The sequence below is a fragment of the Carcharhinus amblyrhynchos genome, chromosome 13 (genome assembly GCF_965287045.1).
Source record: "Carcharhinus amblyrhynchos chromosome 13, sCarAmb.v2.hapA, whole genome shotgun sequence".
Taxonomy (NCBI): domain Eukaryota; kingdom Metazoa; phylum Chordata; class Chondrichthyes; order Carcharhiniformes; family Carcharhinidae; genus Carcharhinus; species Carcharhinus amblyrhynchos.
The window spans coordinates 55,129,445-55,145,227 of record NC_137336.1 but is presented as its reverse complement, the minus strand read 5'-3'; the positions used below and the strand labels follow the sequence as shown (position 1 = coordinate 55,145,227).

The 15,783-nt window shown below is 41.6% G+C and overlaps 1 protein-coding gene across 2 annotated transcripts in view; it reads right to left on the bottom strand.

Annotated features, from left to right (window-relative positions):
- rab24 (RAB24, member RAS oncogene family) overlaps positions 1–15,783 on the bottom strand; it is a 35,955-nt gene that overhangs the window by 9,981 nt on the left and 10,191 nt on the right. For both annotated transcript variants that reach the window (XM_080201710.1, XM_080201709.1), the window contains exons 2-6: positions 13,602–13,816; positions 7,042–7,110; positions 6,384–6,462; positions 5,262–5,329; positions 4,629–4,728 (exon numbers count right to left, since the gene is read on the bottom strand). In XM_080201710.1, coding sequence (XP_080057836.1) covers positions 4,629–4,728; positions 5,262–5,329; positions 6,384–6,462; positions 7,042–7,110; positions 13,602–13,718 — 433 coding nt within the window. In that variant the 5' untranslated portion in view covers positions 13,719–13,816. The remainder of the gene's footprint in view (positions 1–4,628; positions 4,729–5,261; positions 5,330–6,383; positions 6,463–7,041; positions 7,111–13,601; positions 13,817–15,783) is intronic.

Below are 15,783 nucleotides of genomic sequence, written 5' to 3'. Positions count from 1 at the left end.
TGTGGCAGGGTTGTGTGGTGTTGTGGTCACTGTCCTCCTGAAGGCTGGTAATTTGCTGCAGACAGACAATGGTCTGTTCAAGGTTGTGCGATTGTTTGAAGGCAAGGAGTAGGGGTGTGGGGATGGCCTTGACGAGATGTTCGTCTTCATTAATGACATGTTGAAGGAAGGCTCTGGAGATGTCGTAGCTTCTCCGCTCCGGGGAAGTACTGGACGGCAAAGGGTACTTTGTCCACCGTGTCCTGTGTTTGTCTTCTGAGGAGATCGGTGTGGTTTTTTACTGTGGCGCGTCAGAACTGTCGATCGATGAGTTGAGCGCCATATCTTGTTCTTATGAGGGCATCTTTCAGCGTCTGGAGGTGTCTGTTGCGATCCTCATCTGAACAGATCTTGCATGCACTATGGACTTCCTACAGAAAGTCATCACACATGGAGCAATTGAACTGCCCTGTTTGTGAAAAGATCTCCCACTCACCTGACAAAGGAGCTGCAAGTGCTCTGAAAGCTAGTGGCGTTTGCTACCAAATAAACCTGCTGGACTTTAACCTGGTGTTGTAACTCTTCTTACTGTGTTTGCAGTCAGCGCCAGTGCAGTACAGAGGAAATGTTCCGCTGTGTACATACAGTCTTTGAAATGAGCTATTATACCGAGTCTGCCCTTTCAGATGTATAAAAACTCCGAACTAATATTTCTCCCTCAACAAACAGCACCAAAATAGGTAATCTGATAATACATCTCACAGCTGGCTCTGGATGAATTGACTGCTGTATTTGGTATACCAGTGATGACACTTCATAATTGGCTGTAAACATTCCAATGATGAGAAATATGCAATTACAAGATTTGTTTCTCTATGTGCTGTAAACCCGAGAGAATCAAGTAAAAATATACACTACAAACCTTTCCAGTGCTTCCAACAATCATCAGGTCAGGCACATGAAACACTTTATTAGTCAACAGTGCAGAAAGTAAAACATTTTATTGAGGTATGCGTTATATTTTCTACAGTGCAACAGATTGGAGAGGATATGCCTGATGTTTTAAAATGGTGAACAGATTTGATTCTGGCCAAATGGATAAGTTATTTGAGATGGTGAATGATAATTCTAATCTAGAACATGCATATTCAATCCTTAGCCAGTGCAATAAATGTTTGGCCAAGAGGCGGAGGGGGAGGCCAAGAGGCGAAGCAGAGTAGGGGAGAGCCAAGTGAAGAGGTGTAGGGAACAGAATGAGGTAGAAATGGTGAGGTGTACAGAGGAAGTTCCAGAGCTTCAGGCCAATGCAGTGGAACATAGGAGGAGTAGGCTATTCAGCCCATCAAGCCTGTTCTGCCATTTAGCTGGATTATGGCAGATTGTCTAACTCAACATTATCTTTCTGCACTATTCCCTTTCAAGCCCTGTAAACATTAGGTACACTTCAATGAGATAACCTCTCATTCTTCTAAACTCTGGGGCGTAAAGATCCAATCTCCTCATAGGACAAACCCACCACCCCAGGGGTTAGTTTGGTCCCTCTATAGCCAATATATCCTCTTCCTTGGGGAAGGAGACTAAAATAGGACACAAAATATCGCGGAAGAAACAATACTTTTCACTATCGCAATTCAGGTGACAACAATAAATCAAAGCAAAAAATTCTCCTTGTGTGATCTCACTAAGGCTCTATGCAATATTGTCTTATTTCTGTACTAGAACATGCACATTCAATCCTTAGCCAGTGCAATAAATGTTTGGGTGAGAGGCAGAGGGTGAAAAGTGTGGGGCCTAGCGGCGGTGGGGGGGGGTGATAATTAAATCGGGGTGCTCAAGAAGCCAGAATTAGATGAGTGCACATGTCTGAGAGTTGTGGGGCTGGAGGAGATTATTGAAGTAGGGTGAGGCTGCGAATGGAATTTAAAATAAGGATGAGTAATCACAGGACATGGAAGAGAATGGTGTTGTCAACTGTGCCAAAGGTTGCAGACAATCGAGAAAGACAAGGAGGAAGATTTACCTTGGTCACAATCACACAGGATGTCTTGTGACTTCTGTACAAACCATTTTGGTTTACAGCAGGACAGAAACCTGATTGGAGGGATTCAAACATGGAGTTCTGAAAAAGGTGAGTGGATATTTGGAAATTGGCAACATGTTGAAGGACTTTAGAGACAGGGTGGTTGGAGATGAGGTAGTACTTTGCAAGGATGATTGGTCAAAGGTTTTTCTGAGTAGAGTGGTGATGGCAAATTTAAAAGGGAGATGAACAACAATGGGAGAGAGAAAAAGTGTTAACAAATGGGCTAACGTGGGGGCCAGGAGGTGAAGTTGGGTGGTCAGCAGTTTAGTGGGAATAGGAAGTGAGTCTCATGGACAAGATGAGTTCAGGAGGAATGAGCAAAGTTGGGAGAGAAACTAGAGAAAGATGTAGGGTTCAGGCAGGGGAACATTAGGCAAAGTTTGTCACTCTACATTTGGATGTTTGTGAACAAGGGATGAGTTCCTGTGTGCAGGTTAAAGTAGACTCATGGACATGTGCAATAGAACACAGCATTGAAATATACTGTACCCAACACCACAGGTATGGAGACTTAACTTAAGCACAACACACATCCCAATACCTCTCCCCATCATAGCTCATCTCAAAGATTAAATCAAAAATATTGCAGCTGTAACAGAGGTTTGTTGCCAATTATCTTGCATCCATCCTTTGGGGATTACAAAAATGCTCATTTAGCTGCTCAGAATTTGACAGCAACTCACTGCATCTCTAAAACAAAAATGTTTCAATTCAAATGCAAGAATTCAGAAAAAATACATACCTGGCCTAAGAGACAAAAAGGGGCAAGGACAAAATTATGAAACTCCTTCTACGATGAGTCCTACTTACAGGGGTTAGTCTCCTCAGGAAAGGATCAGAAAGTATTGAAAAATTCCCATCTACACCTACCCACTGAACTGCAGGGAGCATTCTTGGGACATGAGCATTGCTGGCAAGGCCAGCATTTCTTGTCCATCCTCAAATACTTGATGGTGGTCATAAGCCACATTCTTGACTACTACATTAATGGGAAACTTAACCCATTCATTACTCAAGCCTGACCAGATCCATTTTAACATCAGAAATATTTATTCCATATTCTTCTTTAAATTGATCCAGACAGGGAATTTAAGGCAAAAAAAATTAGTACAGGCAATTCTCATTTGTTTCCTCCTTCCATGCCTGGTTCAAAGTAACAACATATTATTTTGTTAATGACCAAATCAAATTAAGAGACTTAACCATCTGTATAATCTTGAACATTGTAGTAATCAATTGCAAAACCATTACCCAAACCTCAAAATAGATCAACACCCGCAGCCCGCAATGAAAATACATTCACCAATTCCTAAAGTAGACAAAATCCACAGTGCAAATCCAGCTAACATAAATAACAGCGATCATTCTGCATAACAACACTCTTCGCTCCTCATGGTATAGGTGCACCCACAGTGCCCACATTTGAGCATATGCGATAAGATCTCAAGATCTGCAGCGTCAATGTGGATGCCTCACTGTCAACTGTCTGGCTGGTGGATCAGGACATCTCAGGGAAGGTGGTGAACGAATTAAGGACTGTAAGGTATAATTCTGAGTGTATGATTATGTCAGACTGCTGGTTCACTCACGTGTGAAATAACTCTCCCAATTTTGACAGAAGCCCGAGCTGTGAGTAAGGATGACTTTGCAGAGGTGACTGGGCAGGATGTACTTTGTTATGTTGAGGCTAGGTTAATACTAGGTGGTCTTTCTGCTTTTTTTTTTATTAGTCTTGTCTGTCATGGTTTGATATAACTAACTGGTTTGCTAGGTCTGTTAAGTATCATATTGCCGTGGATCTAGAATCACAAACGAATGGGCACTGTGGGTGCACCTACACCACGTGGAACGAAGGGTGTTCTTGTGCAGAATGGAGGTGGTAGATTTCCTCTTCTGAATGACATGAGTGAGCCAGATGGGTTTTGATGACAATCCACTAGTTTAATTAACATTACTGCTGAGACAACCTTTTTATTCTAGATTTATTAATTGAATTTAATTCCATGGCGGGATTTGAACTTGTATCTTTGGAATATTAGTCTAAACTGCTAGATTACTGGTGCAGTAACTATTACCATTAGGTAATGTTTCCTCCTTTGAGAGGCCAGATCATTATAGAACACCACATATAACATTAGTTCAACTTCAGGACATTTCCAAACATACACGTTAACGAGCAGTTGAGAGAAGACGTCTGCTGAATAATTGAATTCTTAGTTGCAAATGTTAGAATAGATATAAGTTATGTAGAAGACACTTTTAGTCAATTTAAAGTACTGGAAAGTTATCAATGTCTAAAATGATACCAGACTTAGTGTTAGCACAGAAAATGATTTGCAAAAAAAAGCCCCAAAAACTCTGATTGATAGGAAATTTAATCCCTTCATTACTCAAGCCTGACCAGATCAATTTTCCCATCACAAATATTTATTCTGTTTTCTTATTTAAACTGACTCACACAGAATCTGCATGGAATATTTCCACTCATTCGTTCCTTGCCAGTTTGAACAAAATAACAACATATTAACGTCTTATGGTGAGTATCTTGCAAAGAAACAGACTTTACCATCAGTGTAATCTTGAACATCGTGGTAATCGACTCCCCGTGCGCTGCGATCATTCTGTACAAGATCACTCTTGGTTCCACACAAATAGATTTTGCAATGCTGAAAGAGAATAAACACCATGACCCAAGCTGTCAGTCAGCCAACCTAAATTCTAAAACGCACGAGAACCTAGAACCACATTGCAAAACCATTACCCAAACCTCAAAATAGATCAGCACCCGCAGCCCACAATGTAAATACATTCACCAAATCCTAAAGTAGGCAAAACCCACAGTGCAAATCCAGCTAACAAGCTCCCAACACAAGGTGATTCCATAACCCGTGCCACAAGCCTATCAAAATCCCAGCGCCCACAGTATCTCCACTACACAAACCCCAAAGTAGAACAGAGGCTGTTATTCCCTCTGGATGTGCAAACTGCATTGCACATTCCGAACCCCTGAAATTCTAACACACTGTAATAACTTCAACTTCTGATAGACTAAACAACAATAATAGCGAGAGAATTGTAGTCCACACTACAAATTAGTTACTTCAAAACGATGACCCACAATTGGAAACCAACAACAAATTGAGCCCCATCTATTCTGTAAAGGGTTAAAACCCGTTCCTCTGCATTGTAACAAACTTACCTCTTCACAGTTCCGGACTTCATTCACCCAGAATCTTGCCCTTGCATAGCTGCTACTGTCAGTTAGATCTGGAAGACAGAAATGCCATTCAATAATTACAGATAATACCCATAGGGCACAGCCATTATAGAAGGAATTTCAGAAATGTGGAAGATTCTATTACAATCTGTAACAAAATCATAGGCGCATTCTGAAGACTCGTATATATGTATTGCTATTAAGAGCTGAGTGGAAGTCATTCCCCACACCAAAAGTTTAAGGGGCAGCGTTTTTTTTAAAAACTTAGTTTGCCTCGTCTTTCTTTCCCACCTTTAGACAGAAGCTGATCAGTAAATCTTCACACCAAGGCCACACAAAGTTTTTTGTTGACTATAGGCGGCATCTTTTATCATGCTCATTAAACACAAAATCCAATGAATTTTCTAGAAATAAAGATAACTTTTCAATGAAAAGTTTATGAAATGTCTTTGTACATCAGATTCTAATGCAATTTCTGACGCTGTATTGGAAACATGCTTTGGGCCCAGGATAATGCAGCCCTACTCATGAATTAAATAACTATATGAATGAAAAGGGTATGACATTGTACAGTGCTACATTGTAGATCAGATAATTAGTACAATAGGAACATAAGAAATAGAAGCTCGAGGAAGCCATTTGGTCTCTGAAGTTTTTCCACGTCATTCAACAAAATCAGGACTGATGATCTACCCTAATTCCACCTTGCCACACTATTTCCACATATTTTGATTAAGCCAGGCTCCCATGCGCAAGCTGTTCAGGCTATCCACCATGGGGTGGTTCACATCGCATCTTTCTTTAAATTTCTTTTTTGAATCACTTGAAAAATTGGAACTGCTCAAGTTACAGCCAGGTACTACAGCTCTGCCATGTTATGGGAAGGTAGAATTTAAGAAGTATAGAGCAAACCACTGCTAACAGCAGCAGGGTTTGATTCTGCATGAATCTAAATTTATGATGTTTATAATAGTGAACAGCAGTAATATCATCAGATTTACAAACTTTCTTCTGGTAAATAGTCCCTCACTGGCCACTACAAATTATGACTCTGCACACAAGATTACACACAGCACAAACGTAACACCATTGTAGATTTCTTACCAAAACACACAACAGCTGCTCGGGCTCCTCGATAGTAGATTCGGCTCATGGATTCGTACCGTTCTGATCCTGCAGTGTCCTAATGGGGAACAAAATTTATCCACTACTTGCACTCTCAACTTTGGAAAGAGGTTGGAGAGAAAGGAAGTATGACATGCCAGCTAATCATTCCAGGGCTGCTACTCTTGCACTCCTACAGCTGGTAAAGAGCCCACTGTAGGCAAGTTGGCTCCATGGCTTTGAACACTTGAAAGAGTAGAGAGCAGCTAGTCCAGATAATATGAGGACTATCATACAATCACAGAATGGGAGATGCATTGGTTAAATAAAAATTGCTCATTCTCGAGGATGAATTAATTGTACACTTGAGCAATAACAACTTGTTGCAGGTTCACCAAAAAACCCTTCAGGGAATCCCCGATGTATTTATCCTTACTGATGATGAGTTAGACTAACACTCATTCCTGCGTATCTGTAACTTGTGGAGTTACACAATCAACTTTTCAGCCACACAATCAGCTTCAGTCACATCAAATAGAACTACACAAAAATAAGCACCCATTCAACAATGGTTTCATTAATCAAAACAAATCAATCCTCCCTCTCTCCAAAATACCTAAACATGCTAACCACTTCAGCACTAAAGACATCAGCTTACCCAGATGCCAAGCGTGATCGCCTTTTCACCAACATGGATGAGTTTGGCCACAAATGCAGCCCCGATCGTCTGAAATAGAAACCTGTGAATTAATCATAGGTCTGTTCCCTGAAAATCCATGAAACATAGATAATTTACATTTTCTAGCCATTTGTTCAAAATGCCTGGTGAATACAAGAGTCATTCAAGTCAAAACATTAACTGTGTTCCTCTCACCAGCAGACCAAACCAGTTGATCTTTTCCAAAACTGTTTTATGCCTGGTGAATACTCTTGTGTTGGCTGCAATTTTTCAGAGATATGGTTGTGTGAACCAAATAACTGGTTAAATATTAATTTCATAAAGCATGTGGGAACATCAATGCACCACATACACAGGGAGAATGAGGGCAGAGATCATTATTTGCAGCTATGTGCCCACAACTCATCAGCTTGCAATACCACTGGTATCCTTAGTTGAAAGTGTTGCGGAACAAAAGGCATTTCTTGGCTTCTGTGAGGTATATTTAGGCTGTGTAGGAGGAAGCTCAATTGTTTCTTCTCCATTTCTCTTGAATTTTTTTTTACTTCCATGGCAACACCGAGTGTGAATTACAGACAAAACTGAGTTTTGCAACTTTAAAGAGGTAAACATCAAGTTGGAGTTTCCAATCTTCAATCAAACAAGTTGGGAGAGACTAAATATTATGGGTCGGAAGTCACTTTTCTAGGCTCCAATGAGTATAGGCCCAACCACAATTCAGGAATCAGCCAAGGTGAACATTCTCTAAATTGCTTCCAATGTAGTTACATTAAATTCTGCAAAGTTTTGCACTTTTTCAGTCAATTCAGCCCAGATTGTGTTGATATTGCCGGCCTAAGTGAACCAAAATTCCACAACTGTAACTCAGATTCATTTAAACACAATGACTATAGCCTCTTACCCTCCAGAGTCATGCCAACTGTCCCCCCAGATTTAATTAATTAGGAAATTATGTCCAAATCATGCACAAAGTTAGACTAGCTAGTTTAGGTTGACAATAAAGTGAACATGCACGATTACAAATGTAAAATCTTCAGTGAACAGCTGGTGTGAACAGAATGCAATGGATTTTTTTCTCATGCTTTCCTTTAAAAAGTACTGCTTGATGCAGTGGTGTCATAGTATTGTCACTGGACTGGTAATCCAGAAACCCAGGGTAATGCTCCAGGGAGCCAGATTCGATTCCCATCACAGCATGTGTTGAAATTTGAAATGAATTTTAAAAAGTCTGGAATTGAAAGCATAACGATGACCATAAAACCTTTATCAATTGTAAAAGCCCATCTATTCGCTAATTTAGGGAAGGAAATCTGCTGTCCTTTCCTAGTCTGGCCGACATGTGACTCCAGATCCACAGCAATGTGGTTGACTGAAATGCCCTCTGAACTGGCCTCAGCTCAAGGACAATCAGGGTTGGGCAATGAATGCTGGTCCAGCCAATGATGTCCACATCCCAGGAATACATTTTAAAAAAATGCATTTAAGAGTGGTAAACTAGCACAATTTTATTAACACAGCTAAAATGGGTTGATCAGCAAAAAACAAATGTTTTTAGTAACCACTCAGTCCTCCACCTATAAGTAGCCCATTTAAAGAAGTCACTGAAAATGACTTTAAAAGCTATAATGAAGCATTAGATATTTTCTCTGAGTACACAAGTCAGTTCCTTCAAGAAGCTAATAGTTTTGACATGAGAAACCTTCTAAATTGCGTTATTCATGCCCATGTGCCTAAGAAAATAAGCTCAATTCAAAGAGCTTTCTCCAATCAGCCTAGCCTTATGGTTTTGTTCTGTGGACATGCCCATATTTGTGGGCTAGGCCTCTGCAGAGTGAAATGAGTTTTAAATCTGTGCTAAAGATTGAGAAAAAAACGAACACAAGGGCATTTGTGCACAGTAGGAGCAGGAGTGGACCATTCAGCTCTTCTAGCCTGTTCCATCATTTAGTAAGATCATGGCTGATCCAAAAGTGGTTTTAACACAAATTTCTTGCCTGCCCTCGTCAATCAAAAAATTTGGCTAACTCAGTCTTGAATATATTTAATGACCCACTGCTCCCTGTGGAAAAGATTTCTGAGAATAATGACCCTGAGAGAAGAAATTCCTCTGTACCTCTGACTTCAATGGAAGAGTAAGAAGTCTCACAACACCAGGTTAAAGTCCAACAGATTTATTTAGCAGCACAAGGCACAAGCTTTCAGAGCGCTGCACCTTCATCAGGTGAGTGGGAGTTCTGTTCACAAACAGGGCACATAAAGACACAAACTCAATTTACAAAATAATGGTTGGAGTGCGAGTTTTTACAGGTAATCAAGTCTTAAAAGGTACAGACAATGCGAATGTTGTGTGGTGTTGTTTTCAGTGTTCTTCTGAAGGCTGGACAGTTTGCTGCTGACAAAGGTCTGTGTGAGGTTGTGCGGTTGTTTGAAGGCAAGAAGTGGGGATGTAGGAATGGCCTTGGCGAGATGTTCATCTTCATCGATGATACGTTGAAGGCTGCAGAGAAGATGCTGTAGCTTCTCCTCTCCAGGGAAGTACTGGAAGATGAAGGGTACTCTGTCCACCATGTCCCGTGTTTGTCTTCTGAGGAGGTCGGAACTGTGGTGCATCCGAATTGGCGATCGATGAGTCAAGCACCATATCCTGTTCTTATGAGGGCATCTTTCAGCATCTGGAGGCGTCTGTTGCGATCCTCCTCATCTGAGCAAATCCTGTGTATACAGCAGGCTTGTCTGTAGGGGATCACTTCTTTAACATGTTTAAGGTGGAAGCTGGAGAAGTGGAGCATCGTAAGGTTATCTATGGGCTTGCGGTACAGTGAAGTGCTAAGGTGACCATCCTTGATAGAGATGCGTGTATCCAAGAATCAACCAATTCTGGAGAGTAGTCCATGGTGAGTCTGATGGTGGGATTGAACTTGTTGATGTCATCATATGGTTGTTTCAATGATTGTTCACCATGAGTCCAAAGGAAGAAAATATCATCTATGTATCTAGTTACATATATCGGTTGAAGGTCCTGTGCAGTGAAGAGATCTTGTTCGAACCTGTGAATGAAGGTGTTGGCATATTGAGGTGCGAATTTGGTCCCCATGGCTGTTCCACGTGTCTGATGAACTGGTTGTTGAAGATGAAGACATTGTGGTCCAGGATGAAACACATGAGTTGTAAAATTGAATCTGGAGATTGGTGGTTGTCAGCATTGAGTAGTGAGACAGTTGCAGCAATGCCATCGTCGTGGGGGATGCTGGTGTAGAGTGCTGAGACATCGATTGTGACGAGGAGTGCTCCTGGTTCAACTGCTCCACGTGTGCTGAGTTTCTGTAGGAAATCTGTAGTGTCGTGACAAAAGCTGGGGGTTCTTGGTACAAAGGGCTTCAGGATGCCCTCGAGGTAGCCAGAGAGGTTCTCGCACAGGGTCCCATTGCCTCATATGATGGGATGGCCGGGTGTGTTGGCAGTAGAGATCTCCATCGCAGGGAGTACGTGGTATGAGAGCACAGAGGGTGTTCTGAAGGTCCGGATCAAAGTCTTGATCAGTCTGTTGAGTTGATGGGTGCGTTCTTTGGTCAGATCTGTGAGTAATTGTCTGTAGTGTGCCTCGTTCAGTTTTCAGTACACTTCTCAAGACACCCCATATGCCCTCACAAGAACAGGATATGGCGCTCGACTCATCGATCGACAGTTCCAATGCGCCAGTGAAAAACCACCCTGACTTCCTCAGAAGGCAAACATGGGACACGGCGGACAGTACTTCCCCGGAGCGGAGAAGCTATGACATCTTCTCCGGAGCCTTCAACATGTCATCAATAAAGACAAACATCTCGCCAATGCCATCCCCACACCACCACGTCTTGCCTTCAAACAATTGCACAACCTCAAACAGACCATTACTCACAGCAAACTACTCAGCCTTCAGGAGAACACCACACAACCCTGCCACAGCAACCTTTGCAAGACGTGCCAGATCATCAACATGGATGCCATCATCTCCACCAGGAACATGGTACATACTCTTGCGGCTCAGCCAACATTGTCAACCTGATACACTGCAGGAAAGGATGTCCCAAGGCAGCCTTCACAACACATAATCACTGAGCAGAAACTGACAGTCAAGTCCCGCAGACGAGGACGGCCTCAACCGGGATCTTGGGTTCATGTCACACTATCTGTAACTCCCACAACTTGCCTGGGCTTGCAAAATCTCTAACTATTCTACCTGGAGACAATATACATCTCTTTAACCTGTGCTTAACCCTCTGTCCACTGACACTGTCTGTACCTTTAAGACTCGACTGCCTCGATTTCCAACCATTATTTTGTAAATTGAGTTTGTGTCTTTATATGCCCCGTTTGTGAACAGAGCTCCCACTCACCTATGAAGGAGCAGCGCTCTGAAAGCTTGTGGCTTGTGCTACCAAATAAACCTGTTGGACTTTAACCTGGTATTGAGAGACTTCTTACTGTGCTTACCCCAGTTCAACACTGGCATCTCCACTTCAATGGAAGATTCCTTATGTTGAAACTGTACCCCTATTTCCAGATTCCCCCACAAGGAGGAACAGAAACTCCTTTCAGCACCTACCCTGTCAAGTCCCCTCACAATCTTATATATTTGAAAAAGATCACCTGTAATTCTTCCAGACTCCCGAGCATAGGTCAGCTTGTTCAACTTTTCCTTCCAAGGCAACCCCTTTAATGCAGAGGCTGGCTGTATATTCTTTGAACTGCTTCCAATGAAATGTGTAATTCAGTTGCACTAACATTCTCCAAATTCTTGCACCTTTTTGGCAAATTCAACCCAGGTGGCATTGCTGGCCTAAATGAGCCAAAATTCTACAACCACAACTCAGACTCCATTTAAACATAACAAGAGGCCATGCCAACCAGCTCCCAAATTTAATGACTGGCAAAGTTTCCCATGGTGGAAGCCTCTAGTGACACAATTTTCAAAGCTGAACACTTACGTTATGCAGGAAGCTAAGGGTGGACTGAATCCAGCATAGGTCAGCTACATTGAATCTTGGTAACAAAACCTTGTCCAGCAGCACTCTCCAATCTCACACTGCTACAAACTTTTTATTGGCATCACAAGGTCAGTCCGTGTAGCAGGCAAGCACAGATTTTAACATGTGCATATTGCTTACTGAAGGTTTCAGGAACAGCAAGGCTGCCGTTCAGTACACCGATATAAACAGAGTCTATCCTGAGAAAGGAACAAACTCTGCAATGGGTCAGATTCTGAGCCATTTTCATTGCGGACAAAACACAAATAACATCAACTTATTGCCGTGCAATGATTTCCCTACCTTCCTTTATTTGACATATAAATGCTACCGGAGAACAGTGGGGCTGAGGAGTTAGAATCTTGGATTTACCACCATGATCACTGCAATTACTAATCTTTAGCATACCAAAAAAGGGATACAGTGACCCAGAATGAAAGTTATTGCAACTTTGAACAACTGAAAATATTTCATATTGTGGCATTTGTGCTATCAGAATTCATCCTAATCTCGCCAACACTAATTTCTCTTTTGTTCCACCTCTGGTTCCCTCAGGGTGTACTTCTACGGTATGAGGAAGTTGCTGATTGAGGAAGCATAAACCGTTGACTTGCAATCCAATGTTCTCAAGATGCTTCCCATCAATCATTTTAATTTAACTTTTTTTTACGGCTGTTATATTTGTTTTGGATAATCGATTTGGGTTCGTCAACCCTTCCCAAATGATTGACAACATCCTTGCGAATGCAGGCACAGCGACATGCTGGTGGGTGGTTAATACATGGAGCAAATTTCTCATTTATTTTAATTGAATAAATACCTACATTAGCATAGTGCAGACAGGAATTGGGTACATATCCATTAAGTGTTTGTCAATCAGCAACAGGTTTGCCAAAGCTGATGTGCGGCTGTGGAATTGAGGGCAGCACGGTAGCTAGCACTGTTGCTTCACAGCTCCAGGGTCCTGGGTTTGATTCTCGGCTCGAGTCACTGTCTGTGTGGAGTTTGCACATTCTCCTCGTGTCTGTGTGGGTTTCCTCCAGGTACTCCAGTTTCCTCCCACAGTCCAAAGATGTGCAGGTTAGGTTGATTGGCCACGCAAAGAAATTGCCCCTTAGTGTCGAGGGTAGCGGAGGTTAGAGGGATTAGTGGGTACGATATATAAAGATATGGGGATAGGGCCTGGGTGGGATTGTGTTCGGTGCAGACTTGATGGGCCGAAGGGCCTGTTTCTGCACTGTAGGATTCTATGATCTATGATCTAAATTCAGAAGTCCACTTACAATAAGATTTCTCTATGTGTTTCATGGAACTATGTGAATTACTTTATGCTTTCCTATATTATTTTCCATCAGCCATTCCTCACTCAAGTTAATTAATTTCTTCTCTCTATGCTACTAACCAACTACACAGTGGGCATTTGCTTTGCATAATTAGCAAATTGATAGCATTTCTAGCAGCACACATTTCCTCAGGGGTAAATGCACCCTGTTAAACATTGCCTACAGCACCATCAGTTTAAATCATACTCACATTCTGATATGGGCCATTGAGAAAACGATTGTGCACATATCTCTCCACCAGACTGGTCTTTCCCACGAACTCCTTTCCCAGCATTACCACCTTCACATCAACCCGCTGTCCACTCATTCTGTGACTTCTGAATCCCACAGTCTATGTTCTGGTAACGAGGTATAATTTCCACCATACACAACAGCAATGTGGTTGTTCAGCTGAAATGGCTTCACCTGGTAACAAGTAAGGGAGGAGATGTTTATGGATAAATGTGGAATTGCCTTTTCAGGTAACTAAAATAAAACAGTTAAGAGATGATCGAATACTTCAATATATTTAAATAAAACAGCACTCCAGCTTTGCCTTTACAAGTACCTGTTTCTGTACTCTCTCACACTCATTCTGCACTGCTAGGTGCAGATTAATGAAACCAGCCGTAAAGATGGGAAGTAACAGGAACACACAGGAAATTGCAATTTTCAGTTCCTCAAGCCAAAATAAGACCTAACCAAATAGCACCAGTTTGTCCCTCCAAAACTAATTTCCCCACTCTAAAATTAATCTTACTGAAAGCTCATGTGTGCATGACACTGGGTGTATGGGGACATTTGGGAAGGTGGGAGGAAGCGGGTGTCTGGTCCGTGCGAGAGTGGTGGGGGAGAACCTCCCCCACCAGACACACAAGGGGGGAGGGGTGTGTTCATGCATAATCTGCTTTTAATTTTATCACCAGCAATCTGTCTGCCAGTGCCATTCGACAGCACTCACTACATGCTTTGAATGTTCAGTATATTCGAAATTTGAGAAATGAAATTACACCTTGCACAACCACAACAACATTGAGACTGCAATCATACTCTGCACATGTGATGTCTCCTAACCTTCCGAAGAGCTTGACCAAGACTAGAATCACAAACTCTATAATCAATGACGTTGCCTGACCGGGATTAGATCTCCAATCTACGGTTGTAGCAACAGAATTTGACTGATTATAAATTCCTTGCAGTCACAGCCACGATGCCTGATGACAAGTAGCAACCCACCCTACATAATCACAAACACACAGCCTGCGACTACAAACCAGCACCAACACTGCTAAAGTCTGAATAGAATTAGAAGCATCAACACTGCATTCACAGCTAGAGAGTTTAACCAAAGTTAGAAACCTTTCTGACACAACCGTAGGACTGTTGCTATGCTATAAGATCATTTTAAAGCCATATTGACATGATCAAGAATTTCTCTGATGTTAAACATTAACCTCTGACCTGTTGGAATAAACAAACTGATTAACAAAAGGTCTAATGTACCGAACAAATTTCCGTTGACAGCAATTGTTCTCAAAAATGTTGAGATATAGTTGCTGATCCGATTATATAGCTTGTGTTATCTTTTACTATACTTTACATTTAACCTTGGATATCAGCAGTTATAATCCATAACCAATATTGTATCTTATGTGAGACTGGTGAAATAAGGACAGTTACAAAAAAAATTCATGTCTTACAACAGAGGTTATTTTGAAACTGTGCACTATCAGCCCTTCCTCCAAACTACCTGGTACCTTGCTTCTACTGCACAATTAATTTCATAAGAAGAACACCAAATAATTAGTAATAATTCTTGACCTAAACAACAGAACTTTTCAAAAGATATAGATGCATCAGTTTAAAATCTAAGCAGAGTAGTGCCTCACATTATCATAGAAAACAGCCTAAAAACTCATTGCGATAATACTGTAAATAGGCCTGAATGCGAGGAAAATCAGGAGCCATAGGCATATCCATCCACCCCAAATGGCATAGGGAACTTGGAAGCTGTACTGGGGAAGAGGCAATTTAATGCAATGAAAGTAAGAGGTTTACTTTGAATTTTAACACATTATTTACTGTTTGGATCAAACCAACAAATCTCAGGTTCCAAAAGCTATCCTGGTTAGCACAGACGTTGATTAACCCTCCTGTACTTACAGCACAGCGAATGAAGCACTAGCATATTATACATTATTTACTCAATTCCGTTCTTGCACATTTCTATTCCCTGGTCATAAATAGTGGAATGTTCCAAAGATTCAGAAGACTGTCCCCTTTGTTTCAGCTAAAGACATTAGACCATAGAGCATAACAGTACCACAGGGAAAATGGCTGGATCTGGCTGCTTGTTCCAGTTGGGATGTGTGCGTGTGTGTGTGTGTTGGGGG